This window comes from Chroicocephalus ridibundus, chromosome 1 (assembly GCF_963924245.1).
Source record: "Chroicocephalus ridibundus chromosome 1, bChrRid1.1, whole genome shotgun sequence".
NCBI classification, from domain to species: domain Eukaryota; kingdom Metazoa; phylum Chordata; class Aves; order Charadriiformes; family Laridae; genus Chroicocephalus; species Chroicocephalus ridibundus.
Genome location: NC_086284.1, coordinates 165,463,578 through 165,491,357, shown reverse-complemented (window position 1 = coordinate 165,491,357; position 27,780 = coordinate 165,463,578). Strand labels below are relative to the sequence as shown.

The 27,780-nt window shown below is 41.0% G+C and overlaps 1 protein-coding gene across 4 annotated transcripts in view; it reads right to left on the bottom strand.

Moving 5' to 3' along the window:
* Positions 1–27,780, bottom strand: part of EP300 (E1A binding protein p300) — a 65,163-nt gene that overhangs the window by 25,255 nt on the left and 12,128 nt on the right. For all 4 annotated transcript variants that reach the window (XM_063322511.1, XM_063322512.1, XM_063322509.1 and 1 more), the window contains exons 3-16: positions 22,854–23,512; positions 13,804–13,980; positions 12,105–12,366; positions 11,247–11,360; positions 10,145–10,381; positions 7,408–7,501; positions 6,941–7,075; positions 6,451–6,568; positions 5,772–5,946; positions 4,446–4,523; positions 3,458–3,567; positions 2,787–2,942; positions 1,302–1,739; positions 586–774 (exon numbers count right to left, since the gene is read on the bottom strand). In XM_063322511.1, the coding sequence (XP_063178581.1) occupies positions 586–774; positions 1,302–1,739; positions 2,787–2,942; positions 3,458–3,567; positions 4,446–4,523; positions 5,772–5,946; positions 6,451–6,568; positions 6,941–7,075; positions 7,408–7,501; positions 10,145–10,381; positions 11,247–11,360; positions 12,105–12,366; positions 13,804–13,980; positions 22,854–23,512 (2,942 nt within the window). The remainder of the gene's footprint in view (positions 1–585; positions 775–1,301; positions 1,740–2,786; positions 2,943–3,457; positions 3,568–4,445; positions 4,524–5,771; positions 5,947–6,450; positions 6,569–6,940; positions 7,076–7,407; positions 7,502–10,144; positions 10,382–11,246; positions 11,361–12,104; positions 12,367–13,803; positions 13,981–22,853; positions 23,513–27,780) is intronic.

Below are 27,780 nucleotides of genomic sequence, written 5' to 3'. Positions count from 1 at the left end.
ATCCAGCTCTTTGGGCAGTCTCTCCCACACTGGGGCTGCCAGGATGACTCCCCCCGGCAGTCACACTCCTAGAGCTGTCCTCAGTCCGATTTATCAGAGCCCAGAAAGCAGCCCATCATGTGCATATAGAATCATAGAATCGTTTAGGTTGGAAAAGATCACTGAGTCCAACCATAAACCTAACACTGCCAAGTCCACCATTAAACCATGTCCTTAAGCATCCCCTGGTGCAACTTGAGGCTGTTTCCTCTCATCCCATTGCCCACTATTGTAACATATTGCTGCCAGTAACGTCTGAAGGACTTACCTGAGTGCTCTCTTACATTGGCATTTACCAAAAAGCCTCACAGCTGCAACCACATTATTATGGTCTTTCCTGTGGCCACTGGCTTCTACCACCAGTTCACCACAAAACAGAGACCCTTCTTTAGGAAGAAGTAGTTTAAGACAACAACCAAAATGGCAGCAGCAGGTAGCAGCTACAGCTCTCACTGAACTCTGGAAGGAATGGCTTGCACGGAGACAGAAAGCATCTAGCAGCACTAGATAAAGATATCCTACACAACAACTGGCCGACAATCTCACCTCAGATTTCTCCTCCATTTGCATCTCTGTTTGTTCTGGTTCCCCTTCCTCTGTTTTAATATCCATTTTCACTTCCTGCAAGGGTGGCTGCTGCTGCTCTGGAACAGTCTGCTGAGAGTTCACCTCTGTGCTGCTGGTGGATGGGGGGTTGGATACCTGCCCGTCAATGCTTACAGCTGGCTGTGAAAGCTGAGGGAACAACACACACATTGCAAACAGGCTTCCAATGAACTTACTTTTCTTTCTTTAACCTACCTTTTACCTATACTACATTTCCACCAAGTTTAAATGCTCTCCAGTCCTTTTACTTGCTTCACCTGAACATACTGCTATACAACTCCAATTATAGAAAAACATGCAATAGAAACATGCACTGAAAGGCCTAGTATACAGAAAGTTACATACTGTTTCTCTATTGTACACCACCACTATGCATATGTAGATATAACTAAAGACCTCATCCATGTTTCACAGTGAATTTCAAAACGTGCACTACAATTCTGAAAAACATTCTCTCTCTAGAAACACCAGATGATCTATAGACTTGTCTTGATGCAAAAAGGTCACTTCCCAAATGCAATAAAACCTATTTTGATATTAAACATGCTAGGAGCTACCTCCATTACCACAGACTCTCACAAAAATAAAGACCAACTGCAAATTAAACCTTACACTTAAACATTTGGAGGGAAAGCACAATTAAAGTATTTCCTTACAGGTGTTGTGGGGTGCTGAGGCTGCAGCGGTGCTGTCGGTGTAGGAACAGATGCAGTCGTGCTCTGCTGCGACAAGGGCTGCTGCGGTTGCTCTGCAGAAGGGGTAATTGGAACCGGAGGCTGGACTTGTGGAGGCAGCTGTGCCTGAGGAGGTGTTGGGGTCTGCCTTTGAGGGGGGTGCATAGTTTGCGACTGTGGTCCAGGTGGCATTGCCTGAGGAGTAGGTGTAGGGGCAGCAGTGGCAGCTGCTGCCTGCTGTTGCTGTGATCCCAAGCCTGGGGGTGTGTGGTGAGGTGTCGGGGTTCGGCTAGGTACCGGAGAAGGAGAATTTCGGTGCATGGGAGGCTGTGGAAGAGTTGGGCAGTGAATATGGCTCCCTTGAGAACCTGGAGCCATTGCAGGAGAATTCACAGGACAGGAAGCGCTGGTCATTTGTGCCTGTGGGAAAACAAGTACAAGTTTGCAATGACTTGAAATAGAAAAGCAAGAGAAATTACTGTCAAATGGCTGCTTTCCCACAGTTATTTGCATATTTTTAAAAATGTAGCAAACTAACTGTTTTGTTTTAAAATCTCTATTTTGATTTTTTTTTTGCTCCACACAAACATAAAGCTGTTTTATAATTTATTCAGGTCTAAAAGAGAAGTTTCATAGAATAACTTATACTTGTTGACATATTTAAAGAATGGCACACCTACACTCCCAGCTCGCAAAACATTTCTTTCTAGAACTGCAATTTGTACATCCTGAATATGCGACAATGAACCACAGTGAAAAATTGCATTCAAATACACTTAGTGTGCCCATACCCCCACCCCCAAGACTAGAAACTGAATTTACCATCACAAATAAGTACAGCTGTAACCGTACTATTAGAAGATTACAAAAAAAATTTATTGGTCAAGGAAAAAAGCTGTCACTCCACAACAATCTTGCCTGCAAACTAGGAAGAAGCATCAACGAGAAGCAAACTGACGCTCCCTACTTCTTCCTGGCCTGAAAGGTTCTTGCTGAAAAGGGAGAGGGAAAGGACAGAAAGGAAACTGCCAGACTATAAGGTCAGATCTTTAGTAGTGATAACCCTTGTATCCCCCAAAGCCAGCAACACACATTGGTCCTGGACAGACATGCCTTTTTATGACTTATTCTTCCATGATCTCTTAATTTCTCAGGCTTCGCTGCCTCACTGTTAAGCAAGAAATTCTTAACTACTGCACGCTGAGTAACAATTCTTCTTTGCTCCATAAAAACCAAACTTAAAATTCTTTTATCACACTTATGCCTGAGAACAAGCCAACAACGTTTCACCCTTGCCATTCCCAGTGCTACATCAGGAAAACGCAATATCTCAACAAATTAATTCAGTTGACCGTAATTCCAAAAGCACCTTGAGAAAACAAGTTCTCCTCCATTACTACTAACTGAACAATGAAACCGATATATGACAGAGCCCACTGACACCACTCCCACAAATCAGAAACTCACTTGAGAAACTGGTGTCTGATTGCCAGGCTGAGTCATAGGCATGCTCGCTGCGTTCATTCCTGGGGAAGAAGCAGTGAACTGGGTCTGTTGTAAAAACTGATTCTGACCGGAAGGCTGGCCAACGCCTGGCTGCTGCATACGTGAAGGAAATCCCATCTGTTGGAAGAGAAAGGAACTCATTTCATACGATGCACGTGCGCTTCCATAAAATTTTACAAAAAAACCCCAATGTTTATCTTGTTGCAAAAATTGATGCTTGCCGCTTATCTGTAGGATACAATATAGAAAGCCTGCTTACAGCTCCTCTCAAAAGACAGAAATTATGATGATTTCCCTTGTAAGCTAAGGAAAAGGATACTGATTTCAGATTGGGACTGTGGCTTTAGATTTATTTTTGTTCCTTGTTTTAAGGATGCAGCAGCACAAAAAGTCACTTAAACTTATTTTTTAGGCATTTTTTTTTTTACCACCAAGATCTAAAGCCTTACCATAGACTAGACAAATCTTTCAGTGGTCATGCAAAAGGAGGAACCAAAGGATCAAGAGACTGAAGAAATAATACTTGATTATTTTTTTTTAATTATGATTTCTTTTACTTATTTATTTTAAGAAAACCAGAGCAAGCAGAAGCAAACCCGCGAGCTGCGCAGCCCTCGGAAAGGCAGACTGACCTGGTTCATGGCCCCAGCCTGGCTTAGCTGTCCAGGGTGCTGAAGAGGAGGGGTTTGCCGGGGTCCCATCGGTGACAGCTGCATGTTCATCTGGCCAAACTGATTCATTCCTGTGCGTTTGGGCCAAAAAAACACTTATAAACAAAGGCCTGAATTCTCCTTTGGGCACTATTCAACATTTGGAGAAGTGCTGTCAGTTTCTTCACAATTTTGTTTTCTAGCAACCAGTTTTCGAGCATGCAATACTATAAAGCAAATACTTTCTTCTATCAACCTGTTACATGGAATAATTTTAAATACAGCATCCAAGCTACCATACTCCTTCAAAATACAGACTAAGGTTTGGGTTCTTTTTCCCCTCAAAAGACACGCTTCCCCTAACTGTTATCAAAGCTCTGAAGTTTGAAAACCACTGGAATGCATAACAAATAACCAGAACTGTCACACCCATTGCTGAAGATCAACTTTCTACAGAAGGTTGTATTATCTTAATTATGTATTACAAATTCACTTATTGAATCCCAAACTGTACCTTCATTTCCTCAAGTACTTTGTATTTTGACTACAATACTTCTTGACTATGTAAAAAAGATTTTGTCCCTTCCTTCTGAGCAATAATTCTCACCATCTTCCCTCTGCCACCAGCATGTCCTCACCTAAGCTGGCCAGGCCCACCACATTTGACCCACCCCATCGTCCTATGTCCACACGATCAGAAGTTCCAAAAGCATCAAGTTCTTTATTTAACAAAACAAGCAGCTAACCTGCAACTCTTAAATTCACAAGATCATGAAATGTTATTACAGATATATATAGTTTAGATATATATATTTTGTATATATATTTATGTTAAGTGTTATACCATACAGATAGCTATTTTCTCAATCAAATGGGTGAAACAAGGGTGAATGTGACACTTCAGCAGGAGCTGCCCAATTCCAAGATTCCTTCAAAAAATCATAGTAGCGAATTTTCTTCAAGTATTTACCTGGCTGTGCCTGCATGCGATTCATCATCTGGTTTGGCACATTGGCACGTATCAGGGTTGGGTCAGGAAGAGGACCATCTGGAAAAAAGATATTGGAATGAGATTACGGCATTTAGAAGACCACCAGGTTTTACCCATCAAACATTTTAGTGAGAATTACACACTAGAATCCATGTGTAAAAGAAAAAAGAACGCGTACGGCACAGTCCAGTAACACTAAACACTCTTGAAGAGTCCTCAAAGTGTGAGGCAAAACCAAAAACCTCCTTGAAAGTATAAGCACGTTCCACTGACAGAAATATCCTCTGACAGAGGCAGAGGACAAATCTGAGGTATGTTATCGAGGTACAATGACAAACTCAGTAGCTCACGAACATTCCAGACCACAAGAACTTCTACAGACCACTCTACACTGTTACTGCACCTCTGGATTTAAAATGCTATGAAAACTACATGGTTCAACAGAGTATATATCAAAGCTCTGAAGTCTGAGAACTACTGGAGTACATGATAAATAACCAAAACTGTCACATCTACTGCTGAAGAACTTTCTACAGAAGTTACAATAAAAAAGTCACAACATTCAATCTTTAAGAATCTTTCTTGTATCTTGGTAATGCATCTCTCTAAATCCTGTTCTCACTTCAAATATAAAAAAAAAACCCAGAACTGGATTTACCAAGATACATTCAAATTTAAGCAAGACAGAAGGAACTCAGATGAACATTCTTGCAGCATGTGCCTGGCACTACTGAATCTTTGTCTGGTTTTCACTGCATGCTGGAAAGACCACTTGTCCGAAAAAAAAAAAAAAATAATCATGGCACAGAACAAGCACTACCTAAACTTCCAAAGGCATAAATACCTAAGCACTCCAATCATCATACTATCTGCTTAGCGACAATAGCAATAGTGATGATCATTTTAAACACCACACAACTAAATAATATGAAAATATATATCTCTTATAGTAACTGAAGTTATCTTTAAATCAGTTGATTCCAGAGGTGAATCTAACGAGACTGAAGTTTTACAACGTTAAGGATGCAACTTAATCTCCATTCCCTGGACCCACAAATTAAGTGTAAAGGTTTACAATATTTCAATTTGTTCAGAAGACTAAATGCTTTTAGATATCTATGGTCACTAACACATAAGCAAAGGAAAGATTTTGCTAGTACTTCTGAACAAAGAGAAGAAAGTTCTGTTTAACTTTGAGCAAGCCAGGTAGCTGTGAAACAAGAAGGGCAAAATGGTCACCGGTCTAACAAAATGACAGTACAGGATTGCCCTGCACCAGGTAGTCAGTAACCCAACTGATCTTACTTGCAGACATCCCTGGCTGGGGCTGTCCCATGTTGGGCCCTTGATTCATGGGAGCCTGTGGCATGCCTGGAGCACTTGGGATCATGTTTTGCTTCTGCAGCCTAGTTCTTCGTTTCTCCTCCAACTCCTTCTGAATCTTATAGATCTTCTCCGCTAGCAAGTGATAGTACTCTGCCTGTTGGCGAGGAATACAAGTCAGGGAAGGAGACGACACACACTTTAAGTAAAGGCAACTGGTCACAGTGATCCAAGCTTGGAAAACAGCCTTACACACACACACATTTCCGCTTGGGTGGGGGTGGCTCTCCCTTTGCAGGAGCCGCTGGGCAGATAGGAGGGCAGAAAGGGGCACTGCTGGCAACCATTAGGCCAACACTGGACGTTTCTCTTCTTGTGTACAACCACTTCTTTGGGAGAATCAGAGTAAAGCGCTTCATGTTGCTTTCAGGGTACCCTGAGAAGAGTTAGGCACAACACACCCCAACGGGCACCACCCCAACTCCCGGCACACCCAGACAGAAGCCTGCAGCTGGCTGGTCCCTACACCCCATCCAGCAGCCCTCAAACACATGTTTCCTCAGCCTGGGAGTCTCATCTGTGCTTTCACTCCTCTTCCTCCCCACTCACTATGGGATCAAGGCAGAGACACATGACTGGACAACAGAGGATGGCATCTCACCCTGCTGTTTGCCGATTCATACATATCCCCTTCCACCTTCCGAGCATATGCCACCAGATTCTCCATACGACGATCCTTCAGTGCTGCAGGGTCAGGAGTAGGAAATATGGCTTGGACTCTGGAGAGGAGGGGGGAAAGCACACAAGTGATCAGAATATTCCCAGACGGGGACATTAGCACTAACCCCAGTGATCTGAACACAAAGCAGCAGGCAAATCTTCTGCCAGACTGCAGCACTGCTACCACTATCACGGGACATTGCCCCTACACAGACGGTTTGAGAACAGGCTGGGACACTTCCAATCCACCATCCCCAAACCAACTGATGCAGCTCCATCTTTCAGGCTTCTGGCTTCCCTTCTCATAGGCCCTGACAAAACTCATTCCCTGGCCCCCTGGTTTTGGAAGCCAGGCTTCCTCCCGCCCCACACGTACATCTCAGAGGCAGCGACTCACCTATCAAGAGATTGTTTTGGTATTAGCTACTCACAATTTATGAACAAGGTGGTTTCGGAGATCCTGAGTAATGTCTTCATGCCACTGCTTTCGAATTCCAGTATTGGATGGTTGAGCTGTTGGCATGGCTCCCAAACTGGCAACGTTGGCGCTTTCACTCATCATGGGGCTTCAAAAACAGAGCAAGAATTGAGGGCAAAAGTCTAGCCCAAGCTTAGTCATCTTACAGTCATAGCCTCTTTTAGAATAATGTTAGGACAAAGTGCTAGTTCAGCCATTCCCTAATCAATGGACAAACTCTGCAGAAATATCTGCACAGACACCAAAACAACGCCGTGAAAGAGTACATGCTGTCCTACCCAAGGATTTGTAAAACTTCAACAAAAGCCACAAAATCCAAAGGGAGAGATAGCCATCAAGGGCATTTACCCCACTGTTTATGCAGGAAGTGCCATGAGATCAAAACAAAATCACTGGGGTGCAAAGAATAATTCAACTTACTTTTGAGAATTCATGGTTGAATGCAACATTGAGTCAGGCAGCAGATTAGAGGTTTGAACCCCAACTCCTCCATTCACTCCCATTGGATTTGCACCTAGAAAACAGAAGAATAAGTATTCTTCAATGAACAGCCCATTTACTGTGCAAGATCAGTAATTGCTCAGCAATAACAAAGGTCTAGACCTTCAGGTACTTTGATTTTTGTGAAGGGAGTTTAATTACCCATTGCTCTCTTTACTCTCTTCCTTTTACAAACTCAGAAAAAGTCTGCGGCACAACACTGGTGACCTCCAAGTGAAGCATCACACCACAGTACTCCTCTGCATGTCTTCCTGAACTTCGCAACAAACAAGCAATTTCAACTTGCCGCAAACATTATGCACCGGAGCCCTTTTCTGTGACTCCCTAAAGATTCAGCGTTACCAGCCACTTCTGGGTTTTGTTTTCTTCTTTTTATTTAGAAGCAATTGGGGTTTTTGTCATACAGGGGCTTACAATATATATTCACAAAGGCTTCAAAAACTTAAAACATCAGCTACCACCTACATCTGATAAGGTCCCCTCTCACCCACTCCATATTTAAGAATCCTACAACTAATTCCAATGTTTGTACTAAGAAGGAAGTTCTGACAATCCTTTGCAGGAAAACCTCTAGTAATTTGTTACGTTACAGAATTTGCTTTTCTGAATCACAGCAGATCTCAATCACCATGAAAATTTGCTTATTTTCTTCACACACTACAGTTAAGAGTCAAATAGTGAAGAAAAACACAGCATATTTGTATGGAGCCTCTGAATAGATCACTTTGTGAAGTTGACAGAAGCATGAAAGCCGTTACCAAGCTTCATGTGCATTTAGGAGGACATCTGCATCTACAGAATCTGTATTTCAAGCAAAATTAGGCACGGCATACAAGAGAAATCCACTGAAATTAATATATAGAGCTTAATACATACGTCTAATATCAACCAAGCGTTTAACAGTCTTTTCATAACGCTGTCTCCAGCCTCCCTTCCCTTAATCACTTTTTTCTCCTTCCCAAATTCACCTTGCCATCTGAAAGCAAGCTGGTGTAGAAAACAACTGTCAATTTTTTGCCTCTTTTCAACCACCAAAACCGACCATTCGTTTGATCTTCTTAGTTAGGACTGCATCTCTTCACATCACAGTCCTTGCCAAATCCTGCTGTTTCTCCTAAACTAGCCCTGTTGTCACATAGGCCACGACCTGATGATTCCTATCTCACTTGTAATTCCCTCCTTAGACACCCACTCCTAATAACGAAACAACACTTAAAAGTGTACACTCTCCATGCTTGTCCTTTCTATCTTAAGCTTCAGTTCTTTACTCTCCAAGAGCTTTTCAACTCCATCGCACTGGATTTTCTTAACAGTGCTACAATGAGTGCCCAGTAAGAATGCAGAGGCCATACTTTGTGTTTATAAATTTTAAAAAAACCAGAGAACCATTTTGCTTCAGAAAAATGGATGAGACATTCCTTTCAACCTTTTAAGGCCCTCACTGTAACATTTTGGAGCTTCTAGAAATTAACCTATTTGTAAAACACTTGAGTGCACAGTAGAAAACATATTATTTTGTAAGCTCTCAGGACCTTAAACCCTCCCCCCCTTTTTTTTTAAAAATGCGTTACACACTGGAAGGCAAAGTTTTAGCAGTACACAAGTCGTGCAATCTATGAACACCAGCCACCCCATTAACAAGTCTACTCTACCCAACAGTCTTTTCCTGAATAACTCAGGAGTACTATGTGCTTTGGTGCAGAAACAGCACAAACTGCAGCCTACAACCAAATGCTACTTCCCTCTGCAATCTCTCAGGTCCTTCCCCATGGAATTTCTGTGCATACACAGCACTCATTGCGTACATGAGCTTGTCATGGGGCATATAGCCAGGATCACTACAATCCCATACAAGCTTGTAATAGATCTCTAACAGTTTAACTTTCCTATTTTCCATTAAAAACAAAAAAACCCAATCAAAACAAATCAAACAAAAAAACAAAAACAAAAAAACACCTCTACTTAAGCTACTCAAGCGAAGAGCTGGGGGTGAGAAAAATTCCTGTGATGTAATCTTAAACTACCAAAATTAGATTTGATGGTTAAAGGTTACTTCATTTGACACCAGTGATAGCCAGGTTAGAATTAATTGCACTTCAAATTAAAATTCTTATACAGTCTTTTGTGATTTTGCAATAAGCCACTCAGACAATTTACGGTTATATGAGTCCACATGACAGGATTCAGAGAGAAAGTCTTATTTACTCCTTTTCATTTTTAAAACAAACATTACATATGTGAGATACAACTGTAAAATGCTGTGGTGTGAGTGTCAAGGAACTACACTTGAATCCAGGCATTCCAATGCATGCATTTCCAATTAAACACTTGTAAAAAGCCCAAAACTTGCATTACAATACAATTATAAAGCTACAAACCAACATTAAATAAAATGCTTTGGAAAACTGGTTCTCAAAAAAAAAATCATTTTTCCAAAGAAATACTTTTCCCAGATAACTTGTTTTCCAAGGGAAGGCATGTGGACCCTCTAATGTTCCCGTTCCACTGGGTAGCTTGCTATCTCAAGTTTAAAATACTGCAAAGCCATACCTTTTACAAATTAACTTGTAAGCTAGTAGGTTAAGAAAATCTGCATTAGATATAGCACGGGAAAGTTGGCTGTAGTTTGTATTTTAACACTAACGGATAAACTTACTCATAGGATTCATAGGACGCAGACCCTGGGGTGACTGTCCTTGTGGCTGATTCTTCACTTGAGCCTGGGGCTGTGTTTGCATCTGGTTCCCTTGATAGGTCAGTCCAAGGGCCGCGTAGGCTCTCTCGATGGAGCTGGGGTCTATCTGGCTGGTAGTGTTTATGCTGGGTGTTGTCTGCTGCCCCACGCCCACGGAGCCAGTATTTGCAAGTCCTACTGCAGCTCCGCCCAGCAGCGCTGGAAGAGACATACCAAGTTATTAGGGACAGCAGGAGATAGCCAAAGAGGTCCACAAAACCAGGGAAAGAATATAAAGAGTTCACTGGCTTTTCATAACTAAAGCATCTCCTTCTAGGAGCACGCAGAGAAGAGGACACAACTGGAAAACCTGTCATGAAACAGGGAGACAAAAGTTTTGACCCAACCAGCCATTCCAACAACATGCTGTTTTCCCTTTGAGCTGCTGAGAGGAAATCCCAATCTAAGTATTTAGGACACATCTGTTTGCTTCAAACTGAAAACAGAGGCACATCACAGAGGCTAAAGGCAGAAGAGTACATCTTTCTTTTTTTTTTTTTTTTTAAGTTTTCTTAAAACAAGATGTAGCTCACATCAGTCATGAGAAAAGCCCAAGGTAACATTAAGAAAGGAGAAAAAACACACACAAAAAAAGTCTTGATGAAGATTTTGGCAGGAAGACCAACGGGACACAAAGAGAAGGGGGAAGGGACATCTGATGCAAAGAAAGGATGAAGACAGAACCAAATATTATCACAGCTGAAATGATACAACCCTCTGTGTGTGTGCGCATCTGTCACCAGAACCTGGAAGAGGTGGTAGTGAAAACCAAATCATCTGGTTGACAGATGACTTGTTCACCCTTACCACTCTCCTGCTAGGAAAATCCAATAAAGTTAGAAAGCTTCCACAAACACTGGCTACCAGAGACAAGAATACTCTGCAACCTCAAAGTAAGAGGAAAATCCTATTACGTGTTCCCAGGTTCAAGAGTATCATCACTACAACATGGGTGCAGGAAAGTTTAATTCCCGACATGCATTTTATGGTTTATCCAGTACACAGAACTCCCCAGAAGACTTACATTGTTGATTTCTTTTGTCCCCAGCATTTTTGAGAGGCAAACATACAGGACAGTCATGTCTTGTACAATTCTTCCAGTGAGAGATGATTTGTCGGGAAGACGCGCAATGTGCCACTGAGAAAGGGAAGGGAATGAAAAACTTTTACAACCTACTGCCAGTATCTCCACATGGTCAACACAAACTGAGTAGGGAGCAACTATTTCTCAGGGAACACATCTATATCAACACAGGTCAGTAAAGCATTACTTGAAATAGTTCAGCACTAACTAGCCCTGAAAACATAGTCAGAGATCTTCAAGTACTGTTGGCTCAACTAAAGCTCAAGCCTATGTCTCCCTGGCTCAAAAGATAACACCATACACATCAGCAGGCAGACTGTACCAAGCAATTGAGATGCCAGCAATTGGCATGACCCAGACAAGCTTAGGCTACCAAAAAGGCAGCACGTGTTTTCCTTGGCTACTAGGATAGACTAAGTGTGTACCAGTGCCAGTAGCAGCTTAATTGCTAGCCTAGCTATTACCTGAGCTTCGTCTCTTCCGTTTAAGGGAGACAGACTCCTACTTGCAGATTCTTACTTTATGTCTACCCTTACCAGAATGCAGCACCCAAGAGACCTTACAGTGAATTCAAGTTAAGCAAAAGATCTTCACTTATCTCTTTGCGCTATCTTGCCCCCTCAAACTTGCCTGAACTTTAAGGGCTCAGAAGAGGTTTATGTTCTCCATTCTTAAGGGGACAGCCAAGTTAAAAAACATTCTACTTTCCAAACCATGCACTAGTTCTCCATCTCCTTCTAGGAGGCCCTCTCGTCCTGCAAATGCTGACTGCATCTATATAACCACACCTCCACTTACCCTGGCAAGATTTGCCAGCTTGACAGTGTGTCATGTGGTTCAGGACATTCTTCATGGTTCGGCAGTGAGGGAGGTTGCACTGTCGCACTTCCCCGTTGGCTTGTTCTCGCCGCTGACACTTGTGAGCGTGTAAGAGGAGAACTAGTTGCTGCTGAATGAGTTTGCGTTTTTCTGGATCTGCTGTCGGTGCTCCAGACCCCATTCCTTGAGAAGCTGCTGGCCCCATCCCAGCTTGTTGAACCTGGGGAGCCTGCTGTTGGCCCTAGAGAAGGTACAAAGGAAATTCACAGAAATAGATTTATTCCGGAGAATAATCCATTTAGCAAGTAAACAGCAACAACAAAAAAAAAAGAAATCAAAGAAGAGAAACTACTACATTCTGTGATTAAGGGAACATCCCACCTATCTGTAGTTCTGGATGACCCATATTAAATATACCCCTTAGAAACAGTGCTGGCAATAATTCTCTTGCCAAGCACAATTTCTTCCCCATATCACTCTCCTATTCCTAGCTCTTGCCTTATCAAAGGCCAGCAGAACTTAACTTTGCACATGCTCACAGGTTAATTTATGGTGCTAGACCAACCAGAAAATATAGACATAGAACTTAGGGTCTTAGGCACTTAGACCTCAAATCTCCTCCTCATTCTGGAGGCTAAAAAGCACCTTTTAGAGTGAATAGAGTTCTCCCTCTATTTCAGTATAAGGTACCTCAATATGACTGTTCCTAGAAAAGGAGAATGAAGGGGAAGTTACGGAAACCTTTTTCCATCAGCAAACTTGCACACAGGCGTTCCAAAAAAGCATCTCCTAGTCTCTGCCAGAGAAGAAGCACGACTTCAGGATAATACATGCTACAGAACTAATGTCAATTATGGCAACATCTAGTACTTCTCTGTACTTGTTTATTTCTTCACACTTCTTTGTATTTCTTCCAGGTGACATCTGAGGAGTACTCAGCAAAGAAGAGAGGCACAGGAACTCTACGTTCCTTGTATCACTTCAGTTCAACAGCCTTCAGTATCTAACAACCTCTTCACAGCGGATTTTAGAGGATGTTCTGGAGATCTTCAGATTTTTAGAGCTCAGCTACCTGCATTCCTAAACCCCAGCTCTCCTGTAGCTCTTCAATACTAGTAACTAACCTTCCATTTTACAAGGAGACTTCACCGGTTACTCGGGGTATGTATATGCCACAATCTGACCACAACTGCCTTGTTTGCACCCTGTCATTCTAAACAACAACTGAGATGACAGCAACTTTTCACTCCTAGGTTCAGCTGGGTAGCAATTCAAAAGAGTTATATACTCTGCGCTGTACACAAGCTTGACAGCTGGGGTTCTGAACAGCAAGTTCTGGCTGCTTCTTTATTAGTTCATACAACCAGCTGGTTGTGCTAGACTTCCAGTGTTTCACGCTCAACTTAAACATTAAATAAAACTCACAGGATCAAGCTCTTTTTAATTCAAAGGCACAAAAGTTACCTGGAAAAGTTTTTTCAGCAGAAGTTACTAAGATCAAGAGACTGACCCCCTCCAAGGAGATGGAGGGGGAAAGAAAAAAAAAATTGAAGCAGGGAAAACTACAAGCTATATTTGGAAGTGTGAATCTGTTTCTCAAATTAAAAAAAAAGGGGGGGGGGCAGACAAGGGACGGAGAAATACAACATTTGCTGGAGACACCTTTCATTCTACTTACCATGTTAGGCATTCCTGCCCCAGGAACTGGCTTCTTGTCCATTGGAAACTGTGGTAAGCTATTCTGCAGTCCAGCTTTATTTTGCATCTGAGGCCCAAGTCCACTGGCTCCAATCTGCTGCCCGGTATTCTGACTATATGGCTGGCCGTAAGGGCTGGGATTGCTCATCATTCCCATCTAGGAATTAAAATGGTAAGATGTTCAAGTAAGACAGCTTAAGTTCACAGTGTAAAAGGCAAACAAATACTTCCGAGAAGCATGAGTGATCACAGCCATGAACCAGCTGCAATGCAATACTGATCCACATGCTTCCCCTCCTCCTTTATGTGCACATATTTACCCGTCACACAACATTAAATCTTCAACCAGACAGTTCCTATAAACAGAGTGAGGCCAACTTATGAACCTTTGAGGTCAGTATGGTCAGAATTGGCCTGATTGGTTCTTTATAAAAGATTCTGTTCAACAGACTTCTAATTTCAGCTTTCCCAGTCACAAATTTGTACTACAGACCATATAACTCACAAGTCTGGAAGAGTTTTTTTGCTCCCTGCGTCTGTGGAGACTGCAAATGGAGACAAATACCACCTTCATTCATATCAGCAGGGTTTATCCCCAAAACCTCCCACCTAACTGTCAGCACTCCCACAGCTCCTCTCCAGAGAGCCGTAACAATGCATGTCTGCATTTTCAGTACACAACCGTTTTCAGTTTAAGAACACACCATAGGCATAGGTAACGCCACACACAATCACACAGGCACAGTAACTGGTCTGCAGTGAGCAGTACTAGAGGTCAAAGGAGATGGTAGGAAGGAACTCTGCAAACAAAACAAAGCTAGTGAACCATTCATCCACAGGGGAAGTGGATTTGTATTTCACACAAGCTATACGCTCTTTTCTGCAATATGAATCGCCTATTTGCATATTCAAGAGTTTTAGCATATCAAAACATACCATTTGTTGCCTTAGAATGCCCCAGAATCTAAAGAACAGTAAGGATCAATCTTGCTAATAAAATTGTTTGTCCTCTGACACTTTTTATTCCATTCCTTGCATTCCAATCTATTTTTTCATGGGAAATTTGGCATTCTAAGACCAAAACAACTAGCCATAGAGGACCAGGAAAACTGAAGATCTTTGTTAAGATTACCAAGCTCTCACCATTACTCAGGCAGGATCCTAGAGGAGCCATAACTCATAATAATAAAGGCACGAAAATACTTTGAAGAGCTGTATTGTTTCAATTCACATTAGCATTTGACCAGACAATGTTCAGCCTCCTTGATACTTTTTGGTTCAAGTCTGGGCATTTTCTTGCATCCAAAAAAGTGCACACAACCTCTTATGGTAGGTTTGTTTCCAGTCACTCCCACATTTATTCTCAAAGCATCCTCCCCTAGTAGACATGCCTCATTTCTGCTCCTTACCAAGCTTCTCCAACCTGCACAGAGAAGTAACCTACATGGCCAGAGATTACCCACAATTAGTAAAACACTTTCGCTTTTCAGATTGTAACACCTGCCAATCCATTATAATGGCCTTCAGTTTGCATTGACAAAATAAAACAGGATCAAACCCAAGCTATGGGAAAAGGAGCACAAAACTCACTAAAGAATCTGCCACTCCAGACATCTGATATGTACAAGTGACTTCCCTTGAGCCCCCCCCTCCACACACAAGCAATAACCATAATCACACAGCAGTAATTCATTAGAGAGCAATGAAAAGAATCTCTACACATGGCAGATAAACAAGCTACGCAATGATCAGGAAGAACTAAAAAAGGTTCATTTCCTCAGCCTCCTTTGGCACCACCCCACCGCGTCTTGACTGCGATGAACACACACATGGTGACCAATGAGGCAGCTGCTGCCAGAAACAGAACAGGTTAAGGCTGAAACCCTTCCTGCCTCTCCCTAAGACTAGTAAGATCTTATGTGCAAGTCAAGCAGAAGGGAAAGGGAGAAGAAAAACATAAGGAGTCAGCAAACACACTTTCAGACTCTTCCCGATTGGCACTGCTGCCTCAAATTGGCGAACAAGATCAAGACTTAGTGAAGGACTGACAGTGGGAATTACTTCTTTAAGAAAACAAGGTATGTTTTCCTGTAAGATGGCCTGTTCCCTTTGGATCCAGAAAGGGTTTTGAAAGCAGGTACATCCTCAAAAACAGAAGTGTCTAAGCCAGGTTTTCAAGTTCATTAACAATTATAGCTCCCAAAGTTAGCTGACACCTATGAGTACAACAAAGCATAGACTACATTCGCCATCACTAACGCTGCCCCCATATGACTTCTGCACATTATGCTGCTATCAGCCTCAAAAAAACCAACCAACCAATTCAGAAGTGAAGACTGCAGGCACATTCTCACACCGTGGTGTCACAGGGAGAAATCAAGATGCCCAACTCAGGCAGCTGGGGACTCCACACACTGATACCAAGGTATTCAGAACCTCTGCGGCCTGATGAGCCAGCTCTGTCCTGACTGCAAGGGTAGAAACCCAAACCTAGACTTAAAAAAGCACCTTTGCTGTGTCACCCAAAACGTAAACTCCCTGATGAAACTGAGGGACAAGGCTTGATGATGACAGTGAACCTTTGTATCTGCAATACACCTGGAGACATAAACTTTATGTGAAGCATCTGGCTTTTTCCAATATACTAATCAAGTTGGCCCAGCACAAAAGATCTCTCATGTTTTCTCAAGCATGAACCATTGGCACTGTTTGGAGTGCAAAACCAGCCCCCTCAAACAAAGCTGTCTCCATGACAAAAGTGCAGGGCTCCACTCTCCCTAGGGCTGAGAACCATCATCCACCCCACCAAGGGGGCTTCCTTCACCCTGCTGTAGCCAGGGACCTGGCAGCAGAAGACTACATGCCCAGCTCAGCCCAGCTACTCCTGAGCGGGGTAATTCTCAGTTCCCTGTCTCAGCACATAGGAGAGGCAAAGACCAAAGAAACACAGGTCAGGTTGGAGGGCAAGCATTGGCAAGCCCTGACTCCAAAAGCCACACACTCAAGCAACACCTAAGGATGCTAAAAAACAAATGCCTCAAGGTCTCCTGGAACAAATCAGCAGCCATCAGTTGGTTCAGGTGAGACCAACACCTGTCAGATCCATGGCTGAACCTCACAGCAACGCTCCCCAATACTGCAGTCACAGACCCACTGACCTGACACCAACAACCTGCATGCAACTCTAGTCTGAGTCAAGAGAAAGGTCATTTGGGAGATTCTTCACGCAGCACAAGGTGGCCTTGTGACCTTGGCACAAGAAGCAGGAGCATGCTAATGTCATTTACTGTGACATGTTGAGAAATATGAATAAAAGAAAACATCAAACAGGAAGACATGGATGACCTCATGACTACAGAAGGAAGATAAAGATAATCCTGTAGAATTTTATCAGTAGGAAACAAGCAGAAAGACTGACATATAGCACACCATTATATTAATGACGTATTGGGAGCGAAGGATACATAACAATCGAGTGCAGAAGAACCAGCCAAAGAAAGGTAGTGTTAGTACCACTGCATGAGGCAAGTACAAGGCTTCATCTGCAATACCACGCAAAAACATACATGGCTGATCATAGTGCCAAGTCAGAGAATTTGACCTCTACTCAGTCCTTCCTGGCCACCACCTCCTTCCACCGCTCATCCCATTTGTCTTCTTATCCATCCCATCTGTATTTTTTCTTCCTCTCCTGACCTCACAGCCTCAACTTAACTTTCGTCACATATGCAAGGACTTGCACAGAAGGAAACACAGACAGAAATCGCATCTTGGTAAAGGAGAAGAGGAGGAGGTAACAAGGAAAACCACAAAAGATGACGATGCATGGCTAATAGACAGCAAAGGTAATCTCAAATGGTTATACCTTCTACATACACAGTGGAAAACAACTTGACTTTCCTGCCTCTGACAGAAGCAGGGGTTTTCATTGCCAGAACGCTGGAAGATGTACAGCTCTCGCCATGTAAACAGCATGAAGGACACAAGTTCAAGAAACATCCCAGTTCACAAGCACAAGCAGCATCAGATAGGGCTGTTCAGAAGTTCCTCCTTTCTGAGAGGAGGAACTACAATAGTGGAGGAAATTCCATGAAATTTTATTCTAATGTCTTGAAACACATGCATCTTCAGTTCAGAAGAAGGTCGAGTAACTAACTCTGTTTCTAGTTTTACTGTTGATACCAGAGAGCACAAATTGATGGGGAATACCCGTTACAGCTATGCACATAACCATGACAATGTCCTAGTGTATCTCTATAAAAACAACTACTTAGCTGACAGTCTAATATTTGAGGGACAACTAGGTAACAGCAATAGTATTGAACAATGACCATTTTTAAGATTTGCAAAGATAAAAGTAAAAAATGGAGAAATAAAAATAGAATTAAGCTTTAAGAACATTCTTCCAAATAATCCAAAATTTGCAGTATCAACTATTTATCTTTATCAGTATGTATCTCTAACTGAAGAGCATGCACTAGTTTAAGACCATACTGATGGTTTTGAGTATCTATCCATATCCAGATGCCCACAGGTGGAAGTTGATTAACTTTCCTGAAACTGGAAAGTTCATTTCATTAAATTGCAGCTGGCTCTTTAAAAACAAGAATGTATACCTGATAAATTGCACATCATTTTCAAGTGCCATTCTACTGACTGATAGAACATTACTGGACCCAGACATAACCAATTCAACAACAAAATTTTGCCAGTGGTGTCTGCTGCATTCTTTCCAAGGACTATTATCAGTCATTATTCTGTGCACTTGACTGCATTATGTTTTAAGATACCTACTGCAAGACACTACCATTATTTCGCTGCCATCTGTGCAAGACACTCTCCTATCCACCCCAGGAACTTCGACTCAAGACAAATCTTTACCAATCCATTTCTCCCTCAAACACACACATTCCTCCCTTACACTAGGATAAAGTAAGAAATTATTTATTTTTTCACTTTGGTTCAGCAAAGAGGAGAAAGAAAAGGACCAGAACACACAAATACACCTTTAGTGGATCATACGGTACTCTTGGTACCGGAGTCTAAACCGTATGGATACATTTACCTGTTGAATCAAACAGCTATCAAAAATAAGGCAATCAAGAACACTGACATTCTACCTAAAATGTGACACTGAACATGCTAACACTAAGGGACATAAGGTGCTTTTATTTTATCTAATTTTACAATTTGAGGGTGACATCATCTTCAGTCTCCCTGCAACTTTGAACAAGGCCTTTATTATTCTGACTTTTCTTGTTTTACTTAAAGGAAGTTATGGAGATTCTTAAGAACTACGTTTGTCTTTGTAAAATACTGCCATCAATTCTTCTTAACAGAGGTTGAACTGATAAAACCAAGTGTACCCATTATAATAGGAGAGACCCCTGTGCACACTCAAACAGTAAGACAAATGACAGTTACTGAAATTACTAATGGAACTCTAAACATTTCAAGTAATTTCACATGTGAGTGAAATACATAGCAGAGGCAGTAGTAATGCCCTCGCTAATCTGAATGGCCTTCATGTCCACTTCATTACTTGAGTAACAGAACATTTCTTGAATCAGTGGAAGAAGCAATCTAAATGACCTGAAGGCCAGGTGAACTTAGTCGCTTTGTGATAGAGCACTGCTATCACAGAAACACACCCACCAACTTACACACAAAATACCCTCCTCCCCTAATAAGAGGCTGGATGGTAATACCATAACTGGGAACTCTCAACAGAACCCAGTGGAACAACAAACTGAAGGTTTTAACTAGATATAATTCCAAATGAAGAATGGTTCAAAACAGGAAACATGAACTTGTTCTTATTATAGAGTTTGAACTTGCTATCTATTTACTTTTTAATTAATCAAAGCTGTAAAACTATCTAGTGAAACAAAAAGCCCGAAAAATGCTTAAGCATTGAAAGAATCAAAGCATTACAAGAAATTCCCAAAACTCTATTTTAAGAGTAATAGGCACGTCTGTCGTCTTCCTAACTTGCACACAACCAAGCACAAAGAAAACAAAAAGCTATTCAAGAAAGCAAAACTTGTTACAATTCCTTTCCCCTCCAAACTTCTAACAGTTCCTTTCAGTCTAGACTTTCACAGACATTTTTAAGCTGGTACTGTCACCAAAGCAGGGTCCACACCCTCCTCTGACTGGCAATATCAACTCCTTTAATATGTCCCCTCCCTAATATCAGCATTAGCTTTGCAACTGATGAGTATAAATTGGACCAGAAAAACAATTCAAATTAAAACCTTTTTTTAATGACCATGTGAGTTTCGAGCCTGAATTTGTTCCTCCTCAACACAGCCTGTCACGCAACCAACACAGAGATGGCGTGCAGGCAGAATTGCTCCTTTGTATGTCAGTGACTGCCTACATCACACATAAAACGTCAGCATTAGACCACAGGATGTAAGTGGCAGATTATGACAGTACAAGTTTTTGTATGCCAGGTGACCCCAAATCAATCATTTACATTGACATCTGAGGTACTGAGCCCTAAAAAGTACCATGCACAACTAGAGAAGTTGGGAAGTACATGGCTAATGTGTAAAGCAAGCGTTTCACTCTGTCGCCAGCCAATGTTTGGGAAGGAGAGGAAGAAAACGCTTCAGTAACTCCACAGGACAACAGAGTAAAGCAGAAACGTAACCAATTTTGCTTTCCAAATTGACCAGCCATTTGGAGCTCATCTTTACTGTTAGAAGAGCATAACACCCTCCCTCCCAGTTGGTTAACATCACAGGAAACCTAAGCTATTCCTCTGTACAAACCACTGCAGACAACACACCTCTGTTCTACTGAGAGAGAGCTCAGAGGCAACCCTCCCATCACCTAAAACAGCTCATTTTGGCAAGCTGAACGATGAAGTTGAACACAACTCAACTGTCTGGTCTATTTTTTTCCCCTCCTACTGAAGGACAGCTCCTGGATAATGCACATTTTCTGCAGCAATGAAGGAAACATACAGAAGTTATTACACAAACTCCCACATTAACAGCAACACGGTACTAAACCTACCAATTAGAAAAAAAGGGCTTTAAAAAAAATAAATGCTATGGTTCCTCTGTTTTCATCTACTTTTTGAAGATTTGTAGGTGAGAAAAAACAAAAGCAGATGGGTGGAGAGATAAAACGGTCAGACTAACTCCACTGCGCAAAGTGAAACACAGGCTCCCTGCCAACAACCAAACCAATTGAAGACATTCTGGAATTTCAGCCTCCATTTCAGGCTGTTCTTTCTCATCCGGCAGTTTCAACTCCTTTATGAGGGCTGTAGCCACCATACTTACACTACAAGTCTCAGGGTTGTGGGGGTTTTTTGGGTTGTTTGTTTGGTTTGTTTGGTTTTTTTTTATATCAGCAATTAAAGAACTCTTAAGTATTTTTAACCAGTCTGGGACTACAAACTAAAAGCCAGAAATTATCATGTATTTGGTCTGAATATTCCGCAAAGAACACAATGTTGTTCTTTTAGATGTACAGCACATCTCAAAATTCAAGCAAGTGAGGAAGACAACTTAATTTTGGACGACATCAATGAGAAGATTGATTTTGTGTCCCTTCTTTACTTTTCCTAGATAAAGAAGTTTATTATAGTGCATAACCCTACTTTATCTGTGATAAGTAAGGATTAAGAAGTTGCATTTCACCCATATACCCAATACGTCAATTTTTGACCTCTGAATGCTACTTTCTGAAGATCAGGGTGTTTTTTTTTTATTTTTTTTTTTTTTACAGCCAAGGAATTATGAATGAGACATATAATTCCAATACAAAATATGTTTAAGTAGTTACATATTTCTTTCCACTGTAAACTGCATACAAATTTTCTACTGTAGCAATCAAGCTTTACAACAACTTTCCTATCAGGCAAAAATATCTGAAATGACCAGACCACAAAAATCAACTCATTAAGAGACATACATATATCAGAACCATTGTTAGAAGCACACCGAGTTTAAGCAAACGGCTAAGATCAAAGAACTTCATAATTAATAACGTTCATAAGACACTAAAATAATTTTACTTAAAATATTAAAGCATAGCAAAACTATTAATACAGAGCATAATTTTCATTTGTGTTCCAAATACATTTATAGACTATGTTACTTATCATTCCAAGCCCTCCAAGCAGACTGACTTCAGGCATTCCGAGATAGATCTATTCAGGTACTGCAAAGAACCTTGGAGGAACTTTCCCCACATTAGCCAAGAAACACAAAATACCCACCTAAAGTGAACTGAAACATTTAAGCATTGTCTAGGCTTTTGATCAAAACACTAAACTTGAGAAGAAATATTCAAGTGGCTCCCTGCTCCAAAAACGCTAATTGTGCATGACCAAAATTAAATTTAGACATCGCCTTGTCACTTAAACCATTAGGTCTTCCCTCCTCTTTTCAGTAAATTGTGACAACAACTGTCTTCCAATCTTCTAAATTACAAAAGCACATCTATTTCCCTCTCCAGTATAAAATCTTAACAAGGCCAATGCACGTCTCAGCACATATAGCATATCAGTCCATTCAAACCTGTATATGCCTCTCAGCATCTGCTACTGCATCAACACTCAGCTGATCTCAGACAACAAATACTCGAAGTGCCACAGAGAAAAAACCACTACAACATCTAAAAGGTCCTGATGGATTCCCATCACACTCACAATATCAGCATCACATTACATGAAAAAATACACTTGCGGACAAAGCATAGAACAGAATACAACACAATCCAAGTTAATACAAGTTAATTTCAGTGTTGTTGATAACCTATACTGTCACAAGACTTCTAAAATAGGCTTTTTAACCTAGCGATAGTCTTGCTTGTCGTGCAAGACTCAATTTTTGCCTCCCATGACTGCCACAGATTCCACTTTAGCAGCATATAAACTATTTACCACGTAATCCAGGACTCTTAAAAGAAAAAATCCTATTCTATAGAATCCATACTGCAGAGGAATAAAGCTTACAAAACAAAGTCAACAAGAAGGAAAGTAATACAGTCAAGCTTAGCTTATCTTACCTTGTTCATGGCTCCAGGCTGTGGCCCTCTCAGTCCAGCCTGTCCTCCCATCTGCGGAGAGCCTTGTTGCAGTGTCTCGGCCAACAAATTACCAGCACTACCCATTCCTGGGTTTGGGTACGGCATATTAGGTCGCCCTCTGCCTGCTCCAATTGAACCGTTCATGACTTGCCCCTGCATCATCCCCTGTCCGTTGCCTGCTGCCAACATCCCAGGATTCATGCCAGCATTCATCCCTGTGTTCATTCCCATGCCAGGCTGATTAACTGGACTGTTTACTGTTGGCATCATTCCTGCTGTGGATTGGGCTGAAGGACCCTGGTTTGGTCCGCTTGCACCCATCGCCATATTGGGAGAAGTCAACCCAGCCTGTGCCATGGGGCTTTTCACCATGCTGTTTAACATTCCCATTCCAGGACTATTTTGTTGGGTTTGACTGGCCATGCCCTGCCCAGGGCCACCAACCCCCATATTGAGATTTGGGGAGCTACCAGCCCGTAAAAGTTCAGACAGCTGCTTGTGTTTAGAGGCAGCATCTTGTGCCAGGCCAAGGCTGGTCTGCAGCTGATTAATGTCACCACCATTGGTGAGTCCCAGTTCTGTGGAGCTGATCAGTTCATCTGGCAAGTCATGTTCCAGATCAAAGAGTGATCCAAAATCTGAAAAACAAACCGGATTTTATATGAGGTCAGAGCAATCAGTACTGTCTTGAAGAAAAATCTTGTTTATTAGTTTCTGGTATTTTATTTCAAGTAAGTAGCAAAACTTTACTTTCTATGTTCCAGCAAAATTCCCATATCAGTCATTACTGAAAACTATCTGATTTATCATGATTAAAAGTAATTTCTAAATTTTGCAGAGTCTAAACTAGAGAAGACCATTCTACTTTACTCTCCTACAACAGTTCGTGTTGAAAGATCCCTGGGTATCTCAAACTATGACCTCTCAACTTGAAAAACTTGACAACAAAGGACAGAAAAAAACTGTATTAAAAAAATCTCACCGAGTTAGCCAATGGAATTAGACAACAATTATTACAAAGAATTAAAAGGCTGATGGGAAAGCACTGTCTTTAATTTTTAACTTTCACGGAACTCTGTCACTTTTGGAATAGACATAATTAATATAGTAATATAGTTTCCAAAAAAATGTTTACTATTTATAAAGTAATAAATAGAGGTTTGGTTGTGAGGGTTTTTTTGTTTGTGTTTTTTGTTGCTGTTGGATGTTGGAGTTTTGGTTTTTTTTAATCTTCCACATCCAGTGATTCCCAGCACATAATTGCAAAGTTCCACTGAACTTCACTGGACAGCCATATCTTCCCACAATGTACACTGTCAGAAAACAATCAAAGAAACCCTCCTGGCCATGAAGCTCTGAAAAAACACTAGGAAGAAAAATCAAATTCACATCTCAAGAGCCCATGCAAAGCAATCCCCAAGGTGACCAAGTGGAGAAAGATTACTATTTGGGATATATAGACGCAAGAATATTACACAGTATCCAGAATCAATTTGCTCAAGAAAACGAGAAGTTCTTATGTCTGCAGAAGCAGCATGCACCTTGATCTGTATATTTAATCTATGGTAGTTTGAAAAAAAAAAACCCTACAGAGTTTATGGCTAAAAGCTGAGCCACTGCATGACGCAGCTACACACAACTAGGCTGTAAAGCTCAATATTTGGAATCTGAAAATACCTAGTAAAGGAAGTTTTTTTTAAATTTTAATTATTGGAATATTTCAGCACCACTTCTGCAAGAAAGGTGATTTCGTGGATGCTCTACAGGAGGTAGCGCACTGCATTTTAAAGAACTTCAGATATAGACAATGACCTAAGATACTACTCATCTCAGCAACTGCAACTGCATTTAAAAGGAAACGTCAATTACACTGAATTCTAGAGAGGCTGGCAAGATGACTTGGTCCAAATATTAATGGAAAAAGACTACAGTTAAACAGCATGTAAGTCATCAGCATTAGAGATCTGCTCAAAACGTTTCACATGATACGATACCTAAACTGCCAAACTCCAGTACTAACAGAGTTTCTACAACTTGACAACTGTTATCACAGATAAGATCACGACTTAAGAAATCAGAAAATATGGTATGAGGTTGGCAAGAATGCAGGTATACCACAACAGAAGAGATTTTATAACTCCATTTATATATTCTTCATTGCTGCAAAGCACCAGAGATAGAATGAAAATTTCCACTAAAGAACTATATTTTAAACTATTAAAATCATGCTAAAAGTTATGCTTTGCAACACATACTAAGGACTGATCTTTCATTGGCATCACCGGTGTTCTTCAGCATGACTGGTATTTTTGAAGATTCAGAAGAATAAAGCTTTGTCCAAGTTCTCCATTTAAAATTATTAGAGTTTTGTGTCAGTAGACTTATCTCAAAACACCCCCCCCCACCCAAAAAAACCTAACTTACAATGCTCAGTAGTTAGCGTAAGAATTAAATATTGACAAACACGGGAAGAGTTACAGTGGAAGAGACCCTCAAATTAAATGTGAAATCAAGGAAATGGAGAAATCAATTAAAAAAATACACGATAGTTCAAAATAGCTTCAACAGGCATCTTAAGGTGCCTGTTAGGACATCTTTTCAGGCAAACATTGAAGCACTACATCCAGAAAACACCCTGGCTAATAACCTGACAAACAGCCCATGAACAAGGAAGGAGTGTAAAAACAAAAAAAACAAACAAAAAACCCCCCAAACAAAAAAAAAAGCAACCCAAACCCAAAAACTATCCACAATTTACAAGTTTGTCTGCTGTCCAGAAAAAAAAAAATTCTCCTTAATGATGAACAAACAAAACTGAAAATTAAAGTTAAGTGTCTGGGAAGAACATGAGCCAGGGCAAACCCTGCACCTACAACACAACCATAATGGCAGCACACAGCAACCTCCCATCTGCAAACCAGGAAACAGCTGATGAGGCAAAGATGCCCACACAGCTCAAAGGCCAGTTTCGTGACCAATTGTAGCCGGGGAAAACAGTTCTGCTCTTAAACAGACACAATTTCCAGGATAGGGCAAGTCCCAAAACAAAAATCCCCACACTTCACCTTTCTTGCCATCAGGCAGATTAAGCCTTTCACAAAACCACCTGGAAAGTGATCAGTAAATGTCTAAATATGAAGAACTAATTTCCAAACCAACACAGAATATTTTCTCAGAAAGACCCATTTAAGATGATTTCAGACATAACACTGCAAAGGGACAGCATGATTCTTGTTTTGAGAGACAAAGATTTGCTCATCTTGCTTCACAAGAAAACATTAACCTTCTTCTCTGAAGACCTCATTCTTTTTGAAATTCCCCCTCCTCATAAATGAGAAGATAGTTCCAGCTTTATGGCTTACTCGCTCGTATCCAACTGGAGTACCTGAGCTCCTTGGCCCGGTCATTCTGTGCCACTCGTGAACAGGAAGAAAAATGTCATAGAAAACTCAAAGTATTTTTAACTCTTTTTATTAATATCTCAAAACACCAACAAATCAACAGCTACACTGAAAAAATAAACCTAAATGGTTGTGAGATAATCCAAATCAGATTAGTTCTTTACATAAAAAAATTTAAACTGTTCTTTCCATATAGAACTAACTTGTAAAGATTTTTAATCCTCGAGAATACACAACAGAAGACTCATCATAAAAGAATACTATCAGCTACAAGCCAAAATTGTAAGTAGTAGATACCAACAATGCAGTATTCTGGTGTGTTTTTTATAAGTCTTTTCCAAAAACAAAACTTCAAAGTCTTCTTCAGACAGTAGATAAAAAACAAAACTAGGAAAACTTTCAGTTGTCTGGTCAACTATGAAAATTACATTTTTAGTCAACTGTCAGGAGGCAGAAGTTTTCAGATACAGGACTGAAACACTGACGCTCTCAAAAGACCATATAAACATCAGTAAGGCTTCGTGTATATCTAGCAAGAGTTGCAATCCATTTCACAGTGTTTTACGTGTAATACATATCCTAAAGCCCACTGTAGAGAGTTCCACCTATGACCAATCCCGGGGCCAGACAGCTCACAGAGTATGTAAGAATAACGGCACACACACTCACATAAGAGCCAAAGCCGTAGGTCAAGACAATGGTGATAAATATCCAGTGACCTGATTGACTTTCCAGTACACTGACTCCACTGCTAGCCTTGCAATCTGCTTCATTAAGGATACACACAAAGATTTCTTACCAATAAAATAAAGCTTGTGGGGATGGTGAAGGAGGTCGATTAGTCCTGCAAAGGTTTGTCTACCTGATTTATAACCACTAGAGATCTTAGAGTATAATCAGACACGGAAAAACTAGGATGTAACAAAACAGATAGTATGTGGTCAAAGAGCTCAAAACAATCCAGTAATATGCAGGCAGTAAGTGATAGAGCTAAATCTTTATATCAATAGAGTGGCACGGAGCAATTCCACATTATGTTATTTGTGGTATTATCAGTGTGTGTATTACCATAGGTAACAAGAAGATACAGAATATATTGCTACTGCCACCTACGATTCAAAGAAAAGAGCAGGAAAGTACCTCCACAAAACAACACCCAAGTTGCTAATCAGGAAGTCTTAACCTGAGGTAGCCTCAACATGCAAAGGCATATAATAATTCCTTTTAGGGACTGTACCACTACTGAACACTTAAGCAAGTCTTTTGTAGAGTCAAGAAACTGGCCTGACTTGCCCTGGCTACATTAAATCTGCAGTGAGAAAGCGGGTCAGAAAAGACAGTAGATGGAGCAGGTCCATTTCTTTCAATGGCAGGCCAGTTAGACTGGATTAAGTAATATGAACTGCACCCTAAACGGTGAGAAAGCAACTTCAAAAAATCAGTGTGCTAACTTGTGTTGCATACTAAGAGTTATTTTCTTAGTTTTGGACCCTACTTCTCAGAAG